We start from the raw sequence: 18,877 nt of genomic DNA, 5'->3' as shown, positions 1-18,877 counted from the left end.
CAAGAAGCACAAAAGGTGAGTCTAGTGTTTTATCTATTTTCATTTATAACCATGTTAGGCTTTTAGTCTAGTACTTGTTTTGTTTGTGCAGAGAATCATGGAAGAATTTTATCCCATGCAACTATTAACATATCTAAAGACAATCTGGATGCACCAACAATATCAAATACATACCAAATGTGTAGCAACAAATGGACATGGGAACTGAAAAACACATGTTAGAGTACGATACTTGATTACAAACCCAAACTTTGGACCTGTTGCAACTTTGTAGTCACTATATAAAAATAGAATAATTACTAAATAGGGAGTTAGCTACAAGTTTTGGTATGTTTAGCTGCATAATGTCTACAATCTACAATAGGTAAAGTGTTTTCTTAAACTTGAGTTTGTTATGTTTTTGTAATAGGGACAACACAACACAAAAATCTCTTTGTAATTATATATATATATATATATATATATATATATATATATATAATTCTTTATTGATGAAAAAATTAAAAAAGATACAGCTAATATTTTTAAAATATGAAAAATTTCATTTAAAAAGTTAAAATTTTAAAAATTAAAATTACTTTATTCAAACATAATATTTAAAAAGCAAAACTTTATGGTTGAAGTAATTTAAATCCATAACATATTTTAATTTCCTTAAAATTATAAAATTCCATATATTGAAGAGTAAACAAACAACTAAAGGAAATATTTCGTTTTCTCCTGAAAGAGAACGATTACAAAGTTTTATTCAAAATCATGTTTAGGTGTATAGAAGCTAGAAAGAGGAAGAATTCATAATATTCCAAATAACTTATAAATTTAGTTTCTGAAATAAGAGTAACAAAACATCCATATTAATATTAAATACCAATCGGGTCCAATTGCTCTTCAAGCCCAAACTGAATTGTTATAAAAGAAAAAAAGAGGAGAAATGACAGCAACAGAAGAAGAAAGATGGGCCGTGTGAGAACAAAGACGGTGAAGAAATCGTCAAGACAAGTGATCGAGCGTTACTATTCGAGGATGACGCTGGACTTCCACACGAACAAGAAGCTTCTGGAAGAAGTGGCGATCATCCCCTCGAAAAGACTCCGGAATAAGATCGCAGGCTTCTCCACTCATCTCATGAAGCGCATTCAGAAGGGCCCTGTTCGCGGTATCTCGCTCAAACTGCAGGAGGAGGAGCGCGAACGCCGCATGGACTTCGTCCCCGATGTCTCCGCCATCAACACCGATCACATCGAGGTCGACAAGGAAACCCTCGATATGCTCCATTCCCTCGGAATCAGTGACATCCCCGGCATTACCAAGGTTGATCCTGTCGCGGTTCAACCCAGCTTCCTCTTCACCAGGAGGTATTGATCCATCATCTATCAGACCTTCCTTATTCCCTCAATTTTCGCTTTTCATCTTCAATTTTGTTTAATGTTTTACCCTTTTGAATTTTAATATTTTTTATTTAATCAATTTTTGTTTATCATAAAAAATGCTGATCATCAGAATATTTATGTTTTAGGAACGCTAGGAACCCTAATTAGTTTCTTTTCATCCTATATGCATACTGTGGACGTACGTTTTGATCAATTTCATTGAATTAGGGTCACAAATTTTAGATTCTTTTGCGATACGTAAAACCAAACATTCAAAAAGTAACTCTCAATCACTTCACTGCAAAGGAGTTTCTTTTTCATGTATAAATCAATGACTAATATTAAGAAAGCATCAACAATGTAGGCTTCATGTACAAATAAATACATGATATGGAAGGACAGGTATGAGAAAATTTTCCTATATAGTCCCATTTTTGACAAAAAGAAATGTGCAAATGAATTTGGGTCTAACATAAAGATATACTTTATCATTGTCCACACAGAGAATGTAGTATTTAAAACATTGTTATTGGTTCTCTTAATTTGGGTCTATTAAGATCCCACTTTTATTTATTTTTTAAATGAGAAAAAGGAAAGAGAAGAAAATATTAAAAAAATAATTAGAATTAAGAGAAGGTTTAAAAGTTTATAAGATATAATTAATGATCCTTAAATTTGGAATAATTAACTTTATTAATTAAAATAATATAGATTCATATAATAATTAAAATGATATAAATTCGTATAACATATCTTCTAGAGACAAAAATATTTTTTTTGTTTTTTATTTCTACAATCAAATTTTTATTTTTATTTTTTTATATTTTTAAATGTTTAAGATTTTATTATTTGATAGTTGATATATTATATTGCTTTTTTTTGTTTGTTTTTCTATGTTAATTTAAATTCTTTTTAATATTTAATTATATTTTTATTTTTAGTAACATTAAAATAAAAATATATATATTAAAAAGAAAGAGAAATTATAATCACATTAAAATTATTTCATTATTTAATTATTTTTTAATATTTTTTGGTATATTAAATAAATTATCAATTATAGTTTTATAATGTATATGCGTGCCTTAAAAGTAAAATTGCTTTAATAATTATTGAATGGCATATTTAATTATAAATTTTTATAAAATTTAATATTTATTAATTATTTTTAATATGTGTGTTTAGAGCGCGAGTTTTAGACCCTTAAAAATATTTAAATTAATTTTAATTTGGTTTTGAAAAAAGAAATATAAAAATAAATTAAATCTAAATAAATCATAAAAAATCTTGAGTATAATTTAATTGAGTTTTTTAATTTAATTTAGAATATGAATTAGTGTTTTTTACTATTTTATATAAAAATATTGAAATATTAAAAAAAATACAAAATTGTATTCATAGCATTTATAACGTAAAATTATCACGTAAATATTTTTGAATTTAATAGACATCAGAAAATTACAATGAACATATAATATTTTCTTTAATCATTATATTTTATTTATATATTAGTTATAAAGAAAATAATAATATGAACATTTTATTTTCTATGAATTTAATTTTTTATGTTGAATTGTATTTTAATTTTTAACAATATTAAAATATATTTATGTTATTATTTAATTATTTTTTTAACTTTTTCTGTGTGTAGCAAATAAATTATCAATTATAGATGTATAACATTTATGGGTATTTATATCTTTTAAATAAAGTAAAAGTGCACTGTTAACTATTAATTGTTGAGGTCAGAATTCATTTACCATTTCAGTTATTTAAGAACTTTGATAAAATTCAATGCTCATTAGTTAAACCTTAATCGGTGCCATGGTTAGCATGCCCCTAATTATTAGTGTAGTTTTACTTTATGAAGAATACTAACTAGTGTCCTAAAACACTGGTTAAGGAAAATTAATTTACATTGATTTCTTCATTTTTATGTTGAAAGTTTAAATAATTAAATACATTAATTAAGATATTATAAATGTATGTAACAAATCTTCTAAAAACAAAAATACCTTTTTAAATTTGTAGACAATAACATATAGAAGAATGACTTTCGAATTTTTAAGTCTTTACTAAAAAGAAAAAAAAAAAACAAATCCTCTGGTGGCACTTCAAGAGTCTCTTAAGGTGAAAGTTTCAAATGTGAAGACTGTAAACCTTTGAAAGGTATGTCTTTAAGTTTTACAAAAAAAATTGATACTTTAGTTGTTTTTTTTATAAATTTTTAGATGTTTAACGCTATTTTTTTTTGTTGGTTGTTATGTTAATTTAAATTTTCTTATGTTTAATTATATTTAATTTTTAACAACATTAAAACATAGTTATTTTATTATTTAATTATTTTTTAACTTTTATCGGTGAACATTAAATAAAATATGAAACCCACATGTACAATACTTATGGACAGTTTTGTCTTTTAAATAAAATAAAATTGCATTAATGGTGATTAAATCAGATTTAATTTAATATTATACTTACCTATGTAATTTTTATAGAATTCAACGCATATTAATTACTTTAATCAGTGCCCTTAGGGCACTGGTTTGCAAGATCTTTATTTAAAGAGGTTTGCTAAAAAGTGTCTTAAGGGGACTAATTAATATGCATTGAATCCTACAAAAATACATAGTTAAATGTGATATTAAATAAAATATGACCTAATAACCATTAATGTAATTTTATTTTATTTAAAAGATAAAAATGTCCATAAATGTTATATAGATGTGTTTAATATTTTATTTAATACTCACCAACAAAAACTAAATAATAAAGTAAATATTTTTTAATATTGCCAAAAATTAAATATAATTAAACACAAAAAAATTTAAATTATCAGAAAAATCAGCAAAAAAAAAATAGTATTAAACATCTAAAAAATTTACAAAAAAAAATATTAAAGTAGAGATATTTTATTTTTCTTTTTAGTAGAAGAAAAAAAAATAGTATTAAACATCTAAAAGAAAAAAAAAACCAACTAAAGTAGAGATTTTTTTTTGCTTTTTAATAAAAACCTTAAAAATTCGAAAGTTCTTCTTTTGTATCAGAAAATATTGTTTAATAATTTAAAATGACATTTTTGTCTTTATAAAATCTGTTATATGTATTTATACTATTATAATTAATGTACTTAATTATTTCAACTTTCAATATAAAAATGATAGAACCAATGTACATTAATTAATCTTTAACATTAATTATTCCTTAATGAGTGCCTTGAGTGTAACGTCCCAAATAAGAGGATAAAAACTATTTATATAAAATGTCGCATATAACGTCATTCATAGAGTGCGGAAAAACCGGAAAAATGAAATACACAGTATCCCAACATAACAAGAAAGGGAAAAGGGCCCCACACGGCCTAAACAAGGTACAAAGGCTCGTCAAGTACGAGAGGACTACTACTACTAAACTCCCAAAAGTTATGGGTCTCCCAAGTAAGCCCGATAGACGTCCAAGATTCATCAAACCGCAACATCTCCATTATTACCACTGCCAGAAGTTCTCTCATCTGCTCACATCAACAAGGTTGATGATCATTGCAAGGGAGGAAACCATACATGACACACAAGCAAGCGAAAGGGTAAGCTAACGACGAACTCATCATATCATACACTCAATATACAATTTAATTATCCAAACATACATAGCAAACATCCACATGTGAGGTATCTATCCATATAAAACACCAAGACTTGACTATCCGGATACACTCAATGAGGCACCACCACGAGATAGTGGAATTACGTCCTGGCAGGGAGGCGTCACCACGAGGCCTTCGCGGAATTATACCCTTACAAGAGGCACCACCACGTGACCTTCGTGGAATTACGTCTTGGCCTTGAGGCACCACCACGTTGTACTCGTGGAATTACGTCCTAGTCTCGAGGCACCACCGTGAATCCTCATCTCGAGGCTCATGGAAATAGGTCCTATAGCTGAGGCACCACCGGGGACTTCCCTTAGAAAGGCCCACGGAATTACGTCCATAAAATGAGGCACCACCACGAGCCCCGCTACAAGGGTCATGGAATTATGTCCTACACAAACCTTACTCATACATTATCAATAAATCATAAAGTTCTTATGCATACATTAACATGTCATTTAATATGAGAGATCAACCATCAAATACATCTCAAGCTAAGCTCATTTCCAATTCATTTGTTCTCACCCTCAACATACATAGTACATGCATATCCACCCTCTTTTGTACTTAATAAATCAATGAATCAACAAATCCAGCAACCATCAACATTCATGAAACAAAGCATAGAAAAAACCCAAAAGAAGTCTCGCCCAAGCTATAGTCCTCGCTCAGGCGAGGAGAGCACTTTCGCTCAAACAGTAGACGCTCGCTTAGGCGAGACTGCAACAGTGACTCCTGGAGACTTCGCGAGCTCTCGCTTAGGCGAGGCTGTCTCGCCTGAGCAAGACAGTTCATCGCTCAAAACGCAGCCACTCACCTGGGCGAGCGCTTGAGCAAAAAAACTGGGCGAGTTCCTACGATTCTCGCCTGGGCGAGTATATCAGTACTCACCACTGAACTCACGCGTATTCAAACAGGGACTCACTCACAACAACACCCAAAAGTATTTTCGCACCATCAGAAACAACACACGATCATCCAAAACATGAAATAGGACCAAAGCACACCAAACAGTGAAACAAAAGTGTGAAGTCTAGCTTCCCTTACCTGGAATAAGCTAGTACAAGACTCCCAACCCCGAATAGCAAGCAAGCAGACACGATTTTTTCTTAATGAACTAGAGGTTAGAGAAACAGAGCGGAAACATGATTAATAAAGGAACCTCAGTTGAACCCCCGACAAAAAGCTAGAATAAGAGGAGAGCGTTTGGGCGGTTAACTTACTTGGAACAACTGGTCCTCCTAACTCAACGTAACGGTGAGAGCAAAGCCCTAGCAGAGGCGGCAGCAGCAGCTCAAGGAATGCGTGAATCTGTTTTTCGCAAAATGAGCACAAGAATTAGGGTTTGGGCAGATTTAGGGTCTCCCTTTTCCTTATTAGGCCAGCCCTAAGGCCCAACCGTTTGGGATAGCCCTTAAAGACTTTGGCAGAAAACGATAATGAAATTAATGGGTCTTACATTGAGTGTCCAAAGGTCAATGTTAGTATTCTCCTTATTTAAAGAACAAAAATGTTTATATGTTCTCTATCTTTTTATCCATTTTTTTTATTTCTTAGAATAAAATTAAACGTAAAAAAAACTTAAATTAACATATAAAACAATAATGAAAATAAAAAAGTAAGCAACCTAATATATACTATTAAGTAATAAAGCGTTAAATATATCAAAATTAAAAAATAAAGGAATTAAAATATTAATTTGCTTCCTTAATAGACACTTTAGAAACTTTAAAATGTTTGTTTTGTGTTTAGAAAACAATTACATAAATAAAAAACAAAAAGAGTAGTTTTATCTTTAGAAGATCAATTATATAAATTTATATTATTTTAAGAATTGAAGTTAATTATTCTGAATTTCAACATAAATATATTAGAATTAAAGATAATTAGTTATATACCTTAAACAATGTTAGTCAGCATTGCCTTGAAGAAAAATATTTCTAATCATTATATTCATTAACATATTAGATATAAAATAATACAATATGTTATTATAGTCTTTTAATAATGAATTTGTTTAATATATTTATTGAATTATAATAATAAATTTATTATGTAATAATATTTGAAGAAAATTAGTTCATACTTATTAAAGAATTATATAAATTTTTAGTTAAGAGTATTTGAGAGTTAACGTGGTGGTCATATAGATATTACTTATGTCACTAGTGATTTAATTAGATGTTGTTCTACATAAATAATTTTTTTTGATAAATAATTTAATGTTGGCATGTTTATGTTTTGTACTTGGGGTGAAGAATAAGAGTTATCTTTTAACATTATCATTTGTCTAGTAGTTGTTTTTTGTTACTTGTTTATGGTCTTTGTATTACAGTACTTTTGTTAGGTTGAGAAATAAATGATCGAAAAATTAATTATGTTGAATTGTGATCCACTTAAGGTTGTAACATTTGTAAAAATTAGACAAATTTTGACTTTTTTATCATAAGGCGAAATTATATAAGTTAAGTCCTTTGAAACATTGGCGGAATAGATAGGGCTGATATTTGTAAAAGAGTTTGCAGTGAGTTTATAAATTTTATAATTTCTTTTGTTATCTTTTATATTTAATATACAATAATCATTGTATAAAAAAAATTGAAATTTTCAGGCTATCATTTGAGATACATGGATATGTTAATATTTCAACAGTTTGATTTGAAATAAGTGTGTTTGTAATGCAAAGTTAGTCCAGTTGAAAATGTATATGATGTTGCAAACAGAGACACAATTTTCTCTAGTTTGACTCAATGGTTTCAATTTAAAAAATGATTGAATTGATTTAAAAAATGATTAACTTTATAGAGACATATGTAATATAGTTTTGAACTTTAATTGAGCCTCAATATGAACTTAGGCTAATTTGGGCCACTAGTTTTGGGGCTCATATGTGTGATGTCCCAATTTCATTATTCTCATATTTTTTTTTTCTCATTAAGTGTTAATGGATTGAACATCTATAAATAAGATCCTTGGTATGTGTTCAAACTTACCTTGTTTACGAATAAGAATTTGAATTGTTATTACGCATTTCTTTTTTTGTTTTTGAGTTCAAAATATCATTATTTTTCTTCTATATTTTCTCCAAGGAATTTTTTGGGAAAGAAATAATTTAAGTTTCTTTTAGAAACTCAGAAGTTTGAAAATTTTCATTTACATGTGAATTGCATTGGTCTAAAAATGGCTCAAAACAAAAAATTATGCAAAAATATAAAAAAATTATTCTAGTTACAAGTTCACTTTCGGATTCTTAAGCAAGTTTTATCTATGATGTCATTATATCTTCCTTTTTAAAGAAATTTGCTTTTGAATTTGAGTTTATTACATTCATATACAAACATACACGTGTAAGGTTTTTTAAGAACTCAAACCTATAAAGTTGATCTAAATTAAGATTTGGATCATGTACGAAGCAATTATATTATTATCAATGTGTTTGAAAATCTTTTCAAATCAAATGCCAACATGATAACCACATTAAACAATTCTAAAGTAGATATTGTATTTACACGCAGAGAGGAGAATATTCTGGTATATAACAAAAGTAAAAGAATAGAGAATGTCACTAAAGGTCCATACACTCAAATGAAAAACTAAAAGACAAATTATTAAAAATATTTTTATTTATTTTTCAGTTTTTTTTATCTTCTTTTTTCTTCAAATTTTTTTGTCATTGCTCGTCGATGGTGACTAAACTGATATATCTAGATGAAAGTGGGTATCATCCGACTAATTTAAGTCAAGAAAGAAGGAAGAGAAAGATAATATTGTCCTCCTTAGACAATATAACTAAAGAAGACAATTTAGTAATTTGTTGGCTTAAATATACATTTAGTCCCTATTTTTGTCAAAATTATTCAATTTGGTCTCTATTTTCGTTGTTTGGTCAATTTGGTCCTCATTTTTGTAAAATTGCATTCAATCGAGTCCTTTTGTCAACCAATGTTAAAATTGTTAATGACACAGTGACAACGTGGAACTGTTTGGGTTACATGTCAAATTTTTGCAGTGACGTTGGCCAACATAATAAAATGTTTCTCACCAACCCTATTTTTTCCCTATCTCTCGACCACTCAAATGCCCAATTTCAATTTTTCACACAAGGAAAATTCTCACTGCAGTAAACCTTCAATTCCACCTTTTAATTTTTTTCACTTAACCATTGTTTTATCTTTCACGTAATTCATTTTATTTTATTTTTCTAAAATATAACTAATGAAACATTGTGCCAACGTGTGCCAACGTCACTGTCAAAAATTTGACACGTAACCCAAACAGTTACACGTTGTCACTGTGCCGTTAACAATTTTAACATTGTTTGCCAAAAGGACTCGATTGAATGCAATTTACAAAAATGAGGACCAAATTAACCAAACAACGAAAATAGGGACCAAATTGAATAATTTTGACAAAAATAGGGACCAAATATATATTTAAGCCTAATTTTTTCCAGTGAAAAGTTAGAATTATGATGAGAAGAAGAGTTAAAAGTTTTGTAACCTCCCTATAAGGATTACTTTTTCAAAACGCTAGTAGAGTTTGTTATAAAAGAGTCTTCCTTTTTGCTGAAATTTTGCAACATTTTTTTTCTTTATTATCTTTCTCTTCCTTCTTTCTTGACTTAAATTAGTCGGATGATACCCACTTTCATCTAGATATATCAGTTTAGTCACCACTTTTAAAAACGTATCAATTATGTCTCAATTTTTGAAAAAATGTTTCAATTATGTCATTTTCAACAAAAAAAAAAGATTAATAACATTAACGGTGTGCCACGTGTCAATCAGTGGTTTATTTGATTTTTTTTCTTTTTTGTAATTTTTTAATTAATTTTTAAATGTTTTTTTTGAAAAAAAAAAGTGACACATGTTAGGTCTCTAATGTGACACGTGACATTGTCAGTGCCATATGACAAGGTACTTCCACGTGTCAGTGTTAGTGTCATTGTCAAGTGTCATTGTCTTGATTTCAATTTTATCCCCATATATATATATATATATATATATATATATATATATATATATCTTTGTTTCAATTTAGTTCTCACATATATCTTTTTTATTCAATTTAGTCCAAATTATTTTAAATATATATGAATAGTTTCTTCTTGAAATACTCAAGAAGTAAATCACAAACCCTAACTATGTTTCTTCAACTTTGTTATGTTTGTTGCTGCATATTGAAGGGAACATTCTGCAATTTATTGGTGAAGTACAAATCAGATCTTTCAAAACCCTTTAACAAGGCAACCATGTTCCTCACCCACATGGAAACTCAACTTCACTCCATCTGCAACAATCTTGTTGTCTCATACAACACTCTTCCTCAACCTGTAGGTTTTTCTCATTGCTTTCGCGCCACTCTTCATCATCTTCCACCATGGATGTAAGCAAGCTTGGAGGAAGGCCATCAATCATCATGCAATTCCATCTAGTATAAACATACAATTCAACAAGTACAACAAGCAATAACTATTACTACCTTCTCTTACTTGAGGTAGAAAATCCTCTTACTAAAAGTTTCTCCTTAGAGCTCTATTTCTCACAAGATGATCTAATTATACAATTCAAATTCTAATTAGAAATCTAAACATATTCTTATGATCATAGACAAACAAAGCTTCATTTCGAGTTATTTTGAGTCACTTACATTGAACCATAAGTCGCATGCACTTAAAATGATTATCGACCTAAAAAAAGAACAAAAAATGAACTTACTCTATTCTTAACTCTGATCGGATGGATTTGTAGAATTCTTTGTTAGAATCACTTCTATGATCTTTGATCATCAAAAGATGAAATGGTCTCTAATCATCAAAAGATGAAAGAGAATGTTAGAATTAAAGAAAATACAAAAACCTTTAGAAAAATTTTCATTAAAATTGTGATTTTTATAAAATGAAACTGAATTCTATTTATAATTGACATTTTATTATTAAAATAATTCGAATGTCGTATTTAAAAATCATCGATACTAGTAAACTATTTTCTGGGTCCTTTTATTTTCAAAACATTATAGTTTGGATATATATAAACTAGTTTGATATGATTTTTAAAATTATTTATTTTTCAAATTAAGTTTTAAATCTAAAATCATTATATATATTTTTAAAAAATAACTTTTACAATAAAATTCTTTAAGAATCTCTTATATGTAAAAAATATGCAATTAATTAACAATTTTAAAATGAAATAATTTTTTTTATAGTTGATACATGTTTTCTATATAACTAAATAAAATATTTAGTACTCATCCTGATAATGAATTTTCAGTGTTATGCATTTATTAAGAATTGAAAAATAGAAACGCATAATAAAATATTCAAATAGACTCTCAATCCATTCAACTGACCCTTTACTTTTTAGAAATTGAAAATACAAATACTCTGGTAATAACATCTTATTAAAATATAATTTAAATTCAATTTATTGATTATATTTCACTGAATTTGTAATTTTGGTCACTACAAAATTTTTATTGCAGTTTTATAGTTTTCAAAATTACACAATTTAAAATTTATTTAACTACTAATAGAAAATGCTTCATATCAATAAATAATAATAATGCTGATTGCATTTTACATAATATTAACAAGTTTTATATTAATGTTAACCTAAAATGACTTAATTTTGAAAAAACTGAAAAATTAGATTTACAGTTTAAAATTTGTAATAGAACTCAAAATTGTAAATTATAGTAACCAGAGGTGATTGTAAACCTAATAAATATTATAAAAATACATCTTTATTTACCTTTCAAAGGGTCTCTAAAAGTTAAGTTGTATCTAACAAATATATAAATGAAAATAATTTTTTGACTATTAAATTTTAACAACTTTCTCTTATAATTTTAGGTGTCATTTGTTAATTGATTTTTATTTTTTCATTTTCTCTTTTTTATTATTTTAAAACCACTTAAAAGATAACACCTCATGTTATAATAGAAAGTTGTCAAAATTTAGTAGTTTCCGTATATAAAATAATAAGTGATAATTATTACGTAAAGCCATAATAACAGTACATAAATTACCAACCACATATCCACCCTTTTCGATTATCAGTTGTTTTTGTTTTACTGTCATAAGTTTTTTGTTAATCAATGGGGAATGATAAAGATTAATGACGTTAACTATAGCTAATGGAGGAGTTGAAGTATGATGTATATATATGTAGTGAGATTAAGAGTGTGAAGAACTTTGGTAACATGCAGATAGATTTAAGAAGTGAGAAAGAGAAAGAAAGAAAGAGTGAGGTGACGTTGACCCAGCAAGAGCAGAAGTGAAAGATCATGACTCACCCCTGAACAGAAAGGTACACAAGGTGAAGGAGGAATTGAAAGAGAGAAGAAAAAAAAAGAAAAAGAAAAGGGTTGCATTTATGTGGCAATGAGGCAGTGATAATTGAAGAGGGAAACGCAAGAAGGGTTTGTCTACGATTATGCAAAACTAGAAGTTGCAGGATTGTCATCACTGCTGCAATGTGTGTGAGTGTGTGTGAGTGAGAGAGAGAGAAAGTGAAGGAGGAAAAGGACAGAGAGAAAACTGTAGAAAGAAAGAGAGAGGTAATAAATTAAGCAAAGGTTGGGAAGAGAAAACCCTGAAAAGAAAATGAATTAATGGAGTTTGGTATGGTATGCATGCAAAGTTACTATGCTGGTGGCAGTGTCCTTAGACTCTCTTGTCTCTCTGTCTCTTCTTCTCACACCCAACAACACCATTTCACATCACTCACTAACATCCATTTCACATTTGTGACCCATCATCTGTCTCATAACACTTCTTTTTGTAACAAAAATAATAATACTGCATCTCACCCTCTAACTGCAACTGTTAAAACATGCAGTAAATAGTACACACCACACTGTCTATAACCATTATACATTCCTTTACTTAATCTTCAACATTTCATGCCTTTTTTACTGTTCACTATGTGTGCTTCGTATATCACCACTGTGTTAAGTGTTTTTGCTTTTGGCATGAAAAAAAATTATGAAAATGTATGAGAAAACATGTTGGAAAGAGTGTATGAAAAGAACGTGGATGTGGACTTGGCAGATTGATATAGAAAAAGAAATAAAAAAATTACAGCAAAAACTGATTCGTGAATTGTTGGCTCACATGTCGCTGTTTCGAAACGACAAAGTGTATTTTGCATTTGAAAAGAGTGATCCTTTATTTATTATTTTGGAGTAATGATTGGAAAATTTAACTAACAAAGTTGAAAAGAAGACAAAATGAAAAGCAGAGTTGGGCCATTGTCCAGTTGGTAAACACTTATTTGCACATTTATTTATTGTGTACTGCGCAACAGTTTGAGCCGTGAAAATTAAGAGTGCAAAATAGGAAAAGGCACTATTATCATTCTATTCAATTTTATAACACATATTTGGTCGACAACAGTTCAGACATTTGTTGCTCAGAAATTTGTAACAACTATGGAGGTTAAAAGGGTTAACTTTATTTATAGTGAGTGAAGGTGGAGTGAGTTTCAAGAAATTTTCTAACCTCTTCTTGCATTCTCTACTTTATTTTATCTTTCGTAATTCGCCCATTCATTTATCCAACCACTAAACAAAAGCTATTAAAACTATATAACACACCTATATGCTGATGCTGCTTTTATTTTTATCATAAATAATAATATTTTAATCTATTTTTTTATCCATGAATCTAATATTTTTAAATTATCATGTCACAACTCAAAAAAATCAAAATAAATGATTAAATAGTAACCGAAATAGTAAGTTAAAAATTGATAAGAAAAATAGTCAAAATATTATTACCCTTTTAACATCTGGTGCATCACATGAATAAAATTTTAATTAATTGATTAATATTAGACAAATTAAATTAATTATTATACTTATATATTAAATCATTCTATTATAATTAATAATTTAAATTTAAATTGTAAACGTTAATAATTTGAATTACAATATCAGTGTATATATTTATATCTTTAAAATAATATGGTATTTAAAAAATAATATTTTAAACCTTTTATTTTGATTTTTAATTTAAAAAAAAAAAAGTTAACCGATACTATTTTGAAAAACTAGACGGACAATGTGTTGATAAGTTGAAAATTCACCAACTTTTGGTAAATTGGCAAATTGAGTTAACCCCTTTTTCTATGTCTAGTGATACCCTAAATTCAATAACCAAATGTAACTTAAATTGATTAATTTTTTTAATAAGAATTAGATATATCTTTAAGACTTCTGTTTGTTTTTAAGACGTATAATGACATGTCTCCTCTAATGTATATAAGTATTAATGGAAAGAAAACCTGTATATAAAATTTAAAGTTAATTTATATATGAGTGAAATAACAAATGTATATTAACAAATTTATTAATATTATTTTAATGAGCTTTTTTCTACATAATCCCTACTTGATCCCCAACATTACCTTAATTTTCGATTTAGCTATAATTTCACAATTATCATTATCTTTTTACTTAGATGAGTTACATTATATATGTACTCATATAATTTAAGGAATTGCTTTTAGTCAAGGTCAACTAAGTTAGATATTGTAAAAAAGTTGACTAATATAGTTAATGCTACAGTTTTTGTCCTAAACCTAAATAATAAAGTGCTATAAATAAAAATAATAATTAAAAAGAACAGGCTTATAGAAAAGTATAAAAAGTGCTATATCAATATTAAATGACACAAGTAATATGAGGACTTATATTCCTTAATCAAATAGTTCATAGTTTAAATTTTAATGATGTCATTTTAGGTATGACATGGACTACATTGGGAGAAAAATATCCTTTTTTTTCTATGATCATTCGAGATTTTTAAATTATATCAAGTCACCTAACCATGTTAATCATTACTTCTATATATCATTGAATAATATAATAACTTAAAATTTAGAATATTATAATACCTCTCATTTCAAATATCTAAAATTTAGATTAAATTAGGTTAAAGTCAAATTAGTTTGAATTTTAAAAACCTAGTTCATATATTTTTCTTTGAAACTACAAAAAGTACACAAAAATATCTAGTTCTCATTTTATTAACGGGACAAACAAGTTATAAATCAGTTATTATTGGATCGAGTGAAGTTCAAGTGAAATAGACTAAAATCAAACTAAGTTCAAGTTTATCAAATATTCTAAAAAACTAAGTTTGGAAAGGGAGGAAAGGAAGAGAAAAGTGGTGGCATTAAGTAAATCTTTTATCAGAAAATGTAAATTAAATTTTCAACTATTATAAGAAATTCATAATTTTATTAAAATTATTATTATTTACCATAACAACTCTCTTTCTTATTATTATACCTCTATTACTCGTCCAAATAAGTAAAAACAAAATCACATTTCTTTCTTATTTTTATTCCCATCAATAAATATTTCTTTTTAAATTTTATTTTAACCTAATTTCTCATTTTCATTCGAGAATAATAAAAAGAGTTTTTCAATAATTTAATTTTAACTTGTTATCATTAATATCTTATAATTAATAGTGTTATTTCAATATAATTAATTCACTGTGATTTAAGTTTTAATATAAAAAATACAATAACAAGGTGTCCTCTCTTATTTTGCCAATTTTATCCTCTTTATTACTACTTTTTAAACTTAAATAATTATTTACAATGAAAAATTATTTTTCAGTTTTATCATTTTAGTAACTACTTTTTTTTTTATCTATAATCTATAATTATATATAAAGAGATACACCTCTTTGGTGTCTTCTTTTCTTTTCCAATTTTACCTTCTTAATTATTACTTTTTAAATTTAAATAATTATTCATTATAAGCAACTATTTTTCAATTTTATTATTTTAGTAACTACTTTTTTGAATTCATGTTCTGCAACATTGTTCCTTAGCTTGATTTTGTTTATGTGTGTATCATGTGGGACAAAATTATAGAATCATGAGGTTGAATCCTTATTGATTCTTCTTTTTTTCTTCTCAAGTGCTTACTCTCTTGCACTTCTGCTTGTTGATTTCACCAAAGAGAAGTCTCCTTCAAGATTAGGTACTCCACTTCCTAGGTAACTCAATGCATAAGTATTTCGAAATTGAGTACAAAGTAGGTATGTTTAGAGTCTATAATAATGTACTTGAATGGAATTATAGGTGCATGATTAACTTGAGTTGTTAGAAATTAAATAGTTTATCAATTTATAGATTTGATTGTCTTAAAATATCACTAGGTTACCCATTTTTTGTTGTTTGTATGTGTTTCTCTTTTGCTATTGTCGCATTATATGCATGAGCAAACGATGGTGCAACAACAGTGGGACTCAACATTAGGAGAGTGATAAGTGGAATTGGATGCTATATATATTTAAGCAAATTAGTTTAAGATCTTGCATAGATACAAGACTATTAACATTAGAATAGTATCATTGTGGTACCTTAATTCCTTTAAGACATTAACAGAAACTTGTTCTCACCTTTTTTGACAAAGTGTAATATGCTACAAGTAAATATGTTCGCTTACCAACTTCTTTTGATGTTAATTCCTCTTGTATATTCATCTCAATCATATACAAACAAGCATTTGTGCCATCCTTCATCTTCCCTTTTATATTAGAAGTATTTCAATTAAGCTATCACGCACATTCTTTTCAACATGCATTACATATATATGTCTCACATCTAACTTGCACCAATACGAAATATCAAAATATATTGACCTCTTATTCCATATGTTAGCCACAATTGTTTTTCTTTGCTTTTTTCTCCCAAAAATTGCATTAGCATCTTTCACCTAATATGAACAAACCAGTTAATAGAATTGAAAAATGTCATGTTTTTGGTGTCCATCACAAGGTTTTCTTTTTCAATCTATGATATAGGAGAACTTGATTTAGAAATCTACAATGTCGAAGATAGATTGTTTTCCTCCCATGTTTTAACTACTCATATGATGTGTTTTCTTTAGAAACCGAACATGCTCTGTGACCTTCACACTATAGTACAAAGTAACATTGAATACATCTAGAAAGATTTATTAGCAAACCCATCAAACACTATGACCCCATATTCTCACAACAACTTCAGATCATCAATCAATGGACTAAGGTAGACATTTATGTCATTCCCTGGTTGTCGTGGACCAGAAACAATATAAACCACTTGTAAAACAGACCATGAATGTTGATTTAAGATGACGATGGGTATCCAACATTAAATCACACGAAATGAATGTTTTGATGCTAATGAATTATGAAGAAAGAAATTAAGTCCTAAAGAATACTTGGATTGTAAAAAACATCTTAATATCTTGTAAAAATTGTGTTAAAAATATGATTTTTGTATTAAATAAGTGTAAGAAAGAGTTTAATGATGAGTGGAAGACAACTACAACCACCTACATTATCAACTCCTTCATGACTCTTGAAATTCTCGTGAAAAAAACTAACAATCGTAAATAATAAATTATCCTTGGCAATAATGGGTTATCATAGAAGTAAAATGTTTTATGAACCTTAAACATTCTCGAATAATCCATTATGGTAAATTATAATTGACTATGCTGACCCAATTTTTAAAATGTGACAAAAAGCCTTTTTCTTCAATAAATCAAGCATAGCTCTATGTTTTCATAAGACAGAAGTTAGATTGCAAAAATTAGCTTTGTGATAAGATTTGGTTAACCTAGTTTTGAAAGAGTGGCTTTTAAATTTCACCAATAGTGTTCGTGAGTGATAAGGTGTTGTTGCTATTACTAGGATTTGAAGCTTAGTTCATCCTTTAGGTTTGATAAGGGAAGTCTTATTCATCTATTGTGATTTTCAAGGGAGGTGTGTTTTTCATTCCTTGTGTTTATTTTAAGGAAGGTGTTTTTATCCCTTGTGATTATTCAAAAGATGATGGAAACCCATCCAAAGAGCTGCAACATGGGCCAATGGAAAGGCCCAATCTTATTTCTCTATTTTGTAAGATTGTAGATATGTTTTTTCAGGCCTTGTGTTTAGGCCAAGTAGAGTACCTTTTGTTTGGGCATTGTATTTTGGCTCCATAGCATAGAATAAATTTTGGTCTTGTATGTTTGGTCATTTAACATAGGCAGTTTATGGATTAATCGATTATATTGAAAAATAATCGATTAATTAATAGAAATCTCGTTGAGAATGGTAGATGTTTGGCTTTGAAAACAAATTTCTTAAGTGACTAGGTCATAGTGAGAAAACTAGGGTTTTATTTGGGCTAGCTTGGGCCTCAAGGAACCCTAGAAAACATGCTTAGAGAAGTTTTAGCTTGAATTTTGCACATGTGACTATGTGAAAAAGCATGAGTTAGCCAACTAGATAGACATGATTAAAACATGTTATTTTAGAGCCTTTTTCATATTTGAATTTTTGAATTTCTCGCTCTCTTTTTGTTCAAACTTTAGTCAGCTCCTAAGCCTATAAATAAGAGTGTTCAACCTTGTAAAATTAACTTGCATTTGATATAGTTAAACTCTGCCAAAATCGTAGCTCTTTTCTAAGATCACTATGATAGTCTTTCTTCTAGAATTTCTTTCCTAGACCTTTTCCTTCAGAGTTGACCGAACCTCTCTCAAGAAACACACTTCAACCTACTTACCAAATGCATCTAAACTTCGCTTCCACAAACCATTGCAATTCCATGGAACTGTTTCAAGTTCGTGTGGAGTGGTTTTCCATCAAGAGAGGTGTGGACTCATCTCTTGTGGTTTTCAAGAGAGGTTTTTTTCATTCCTTGTGGTATTTGAAGGAAAGTGTTTTCATCCCTTGTGGTTATTCATGAGAGGTGTATTTTCATCTCTTGTGGTTTTTGATAAAGATGTTATATCATCCTTTGCAGGTTTTGGAAAAGGAGGTGTCTTTTTATTTTGTTTTAGTGGTTGTATAATTAGTTTA

The 18,877-nt window shown here is 28.2% G+C and overlaps 1 protein-coding gene across 1 annotated transcript; it reads left to right on the top strand.

Moving 5' to 3' along the window:
- Window positions 1-894: 894 nt before the first annotated feature.
- On the top strand, window positions 895-1,594 carry LOC114179557 (40S ribosomal protein S17-4-like). The gene has a single exon (XM_028065939.1). It carries the CDS (start codon window positions 955-957, stop codon window positions 1,360-1,362), a length of 408 nt encoding a protein of 135 aa, XP_027921740.1. The 5' UTR covers window positions 895-954; the 3' UTR covers window positions 1,363-1,594.
- The last annotated feature ends 17,283 nt before the right edge of the window (window positions 1,595-18,877 follow it).

Source organism: Vigna unguiculata, chromosome 3, assembly GCF_004118075.2.
Source record: "Vigna unguiculata cultivar IT97K-499-35 chromosome 3, ASM411807v1, whole genome shotgun sequence".
NCBI lineage: Eukaryota > Viridiplantae > Streptophyta > Magnoliopsida > Fabales > Fabaceae > Vigna > Vigna unguiculata.
The sequence above is the reverse complement of the archived record's forward strand: the minus strand, read 5'-3'. Positions and strand labels throughout refer to the sequence as shown.

What these genes read in the sequence shown, in the direction of transcription:
- LOC114179557 (XM_028065939.1), top strand. Translation starts at nt 955, where the DNA reads ATGGGCCGTGTGAGAACAAAGACGGTGAAGAAATCGTCAAGACAAGTG.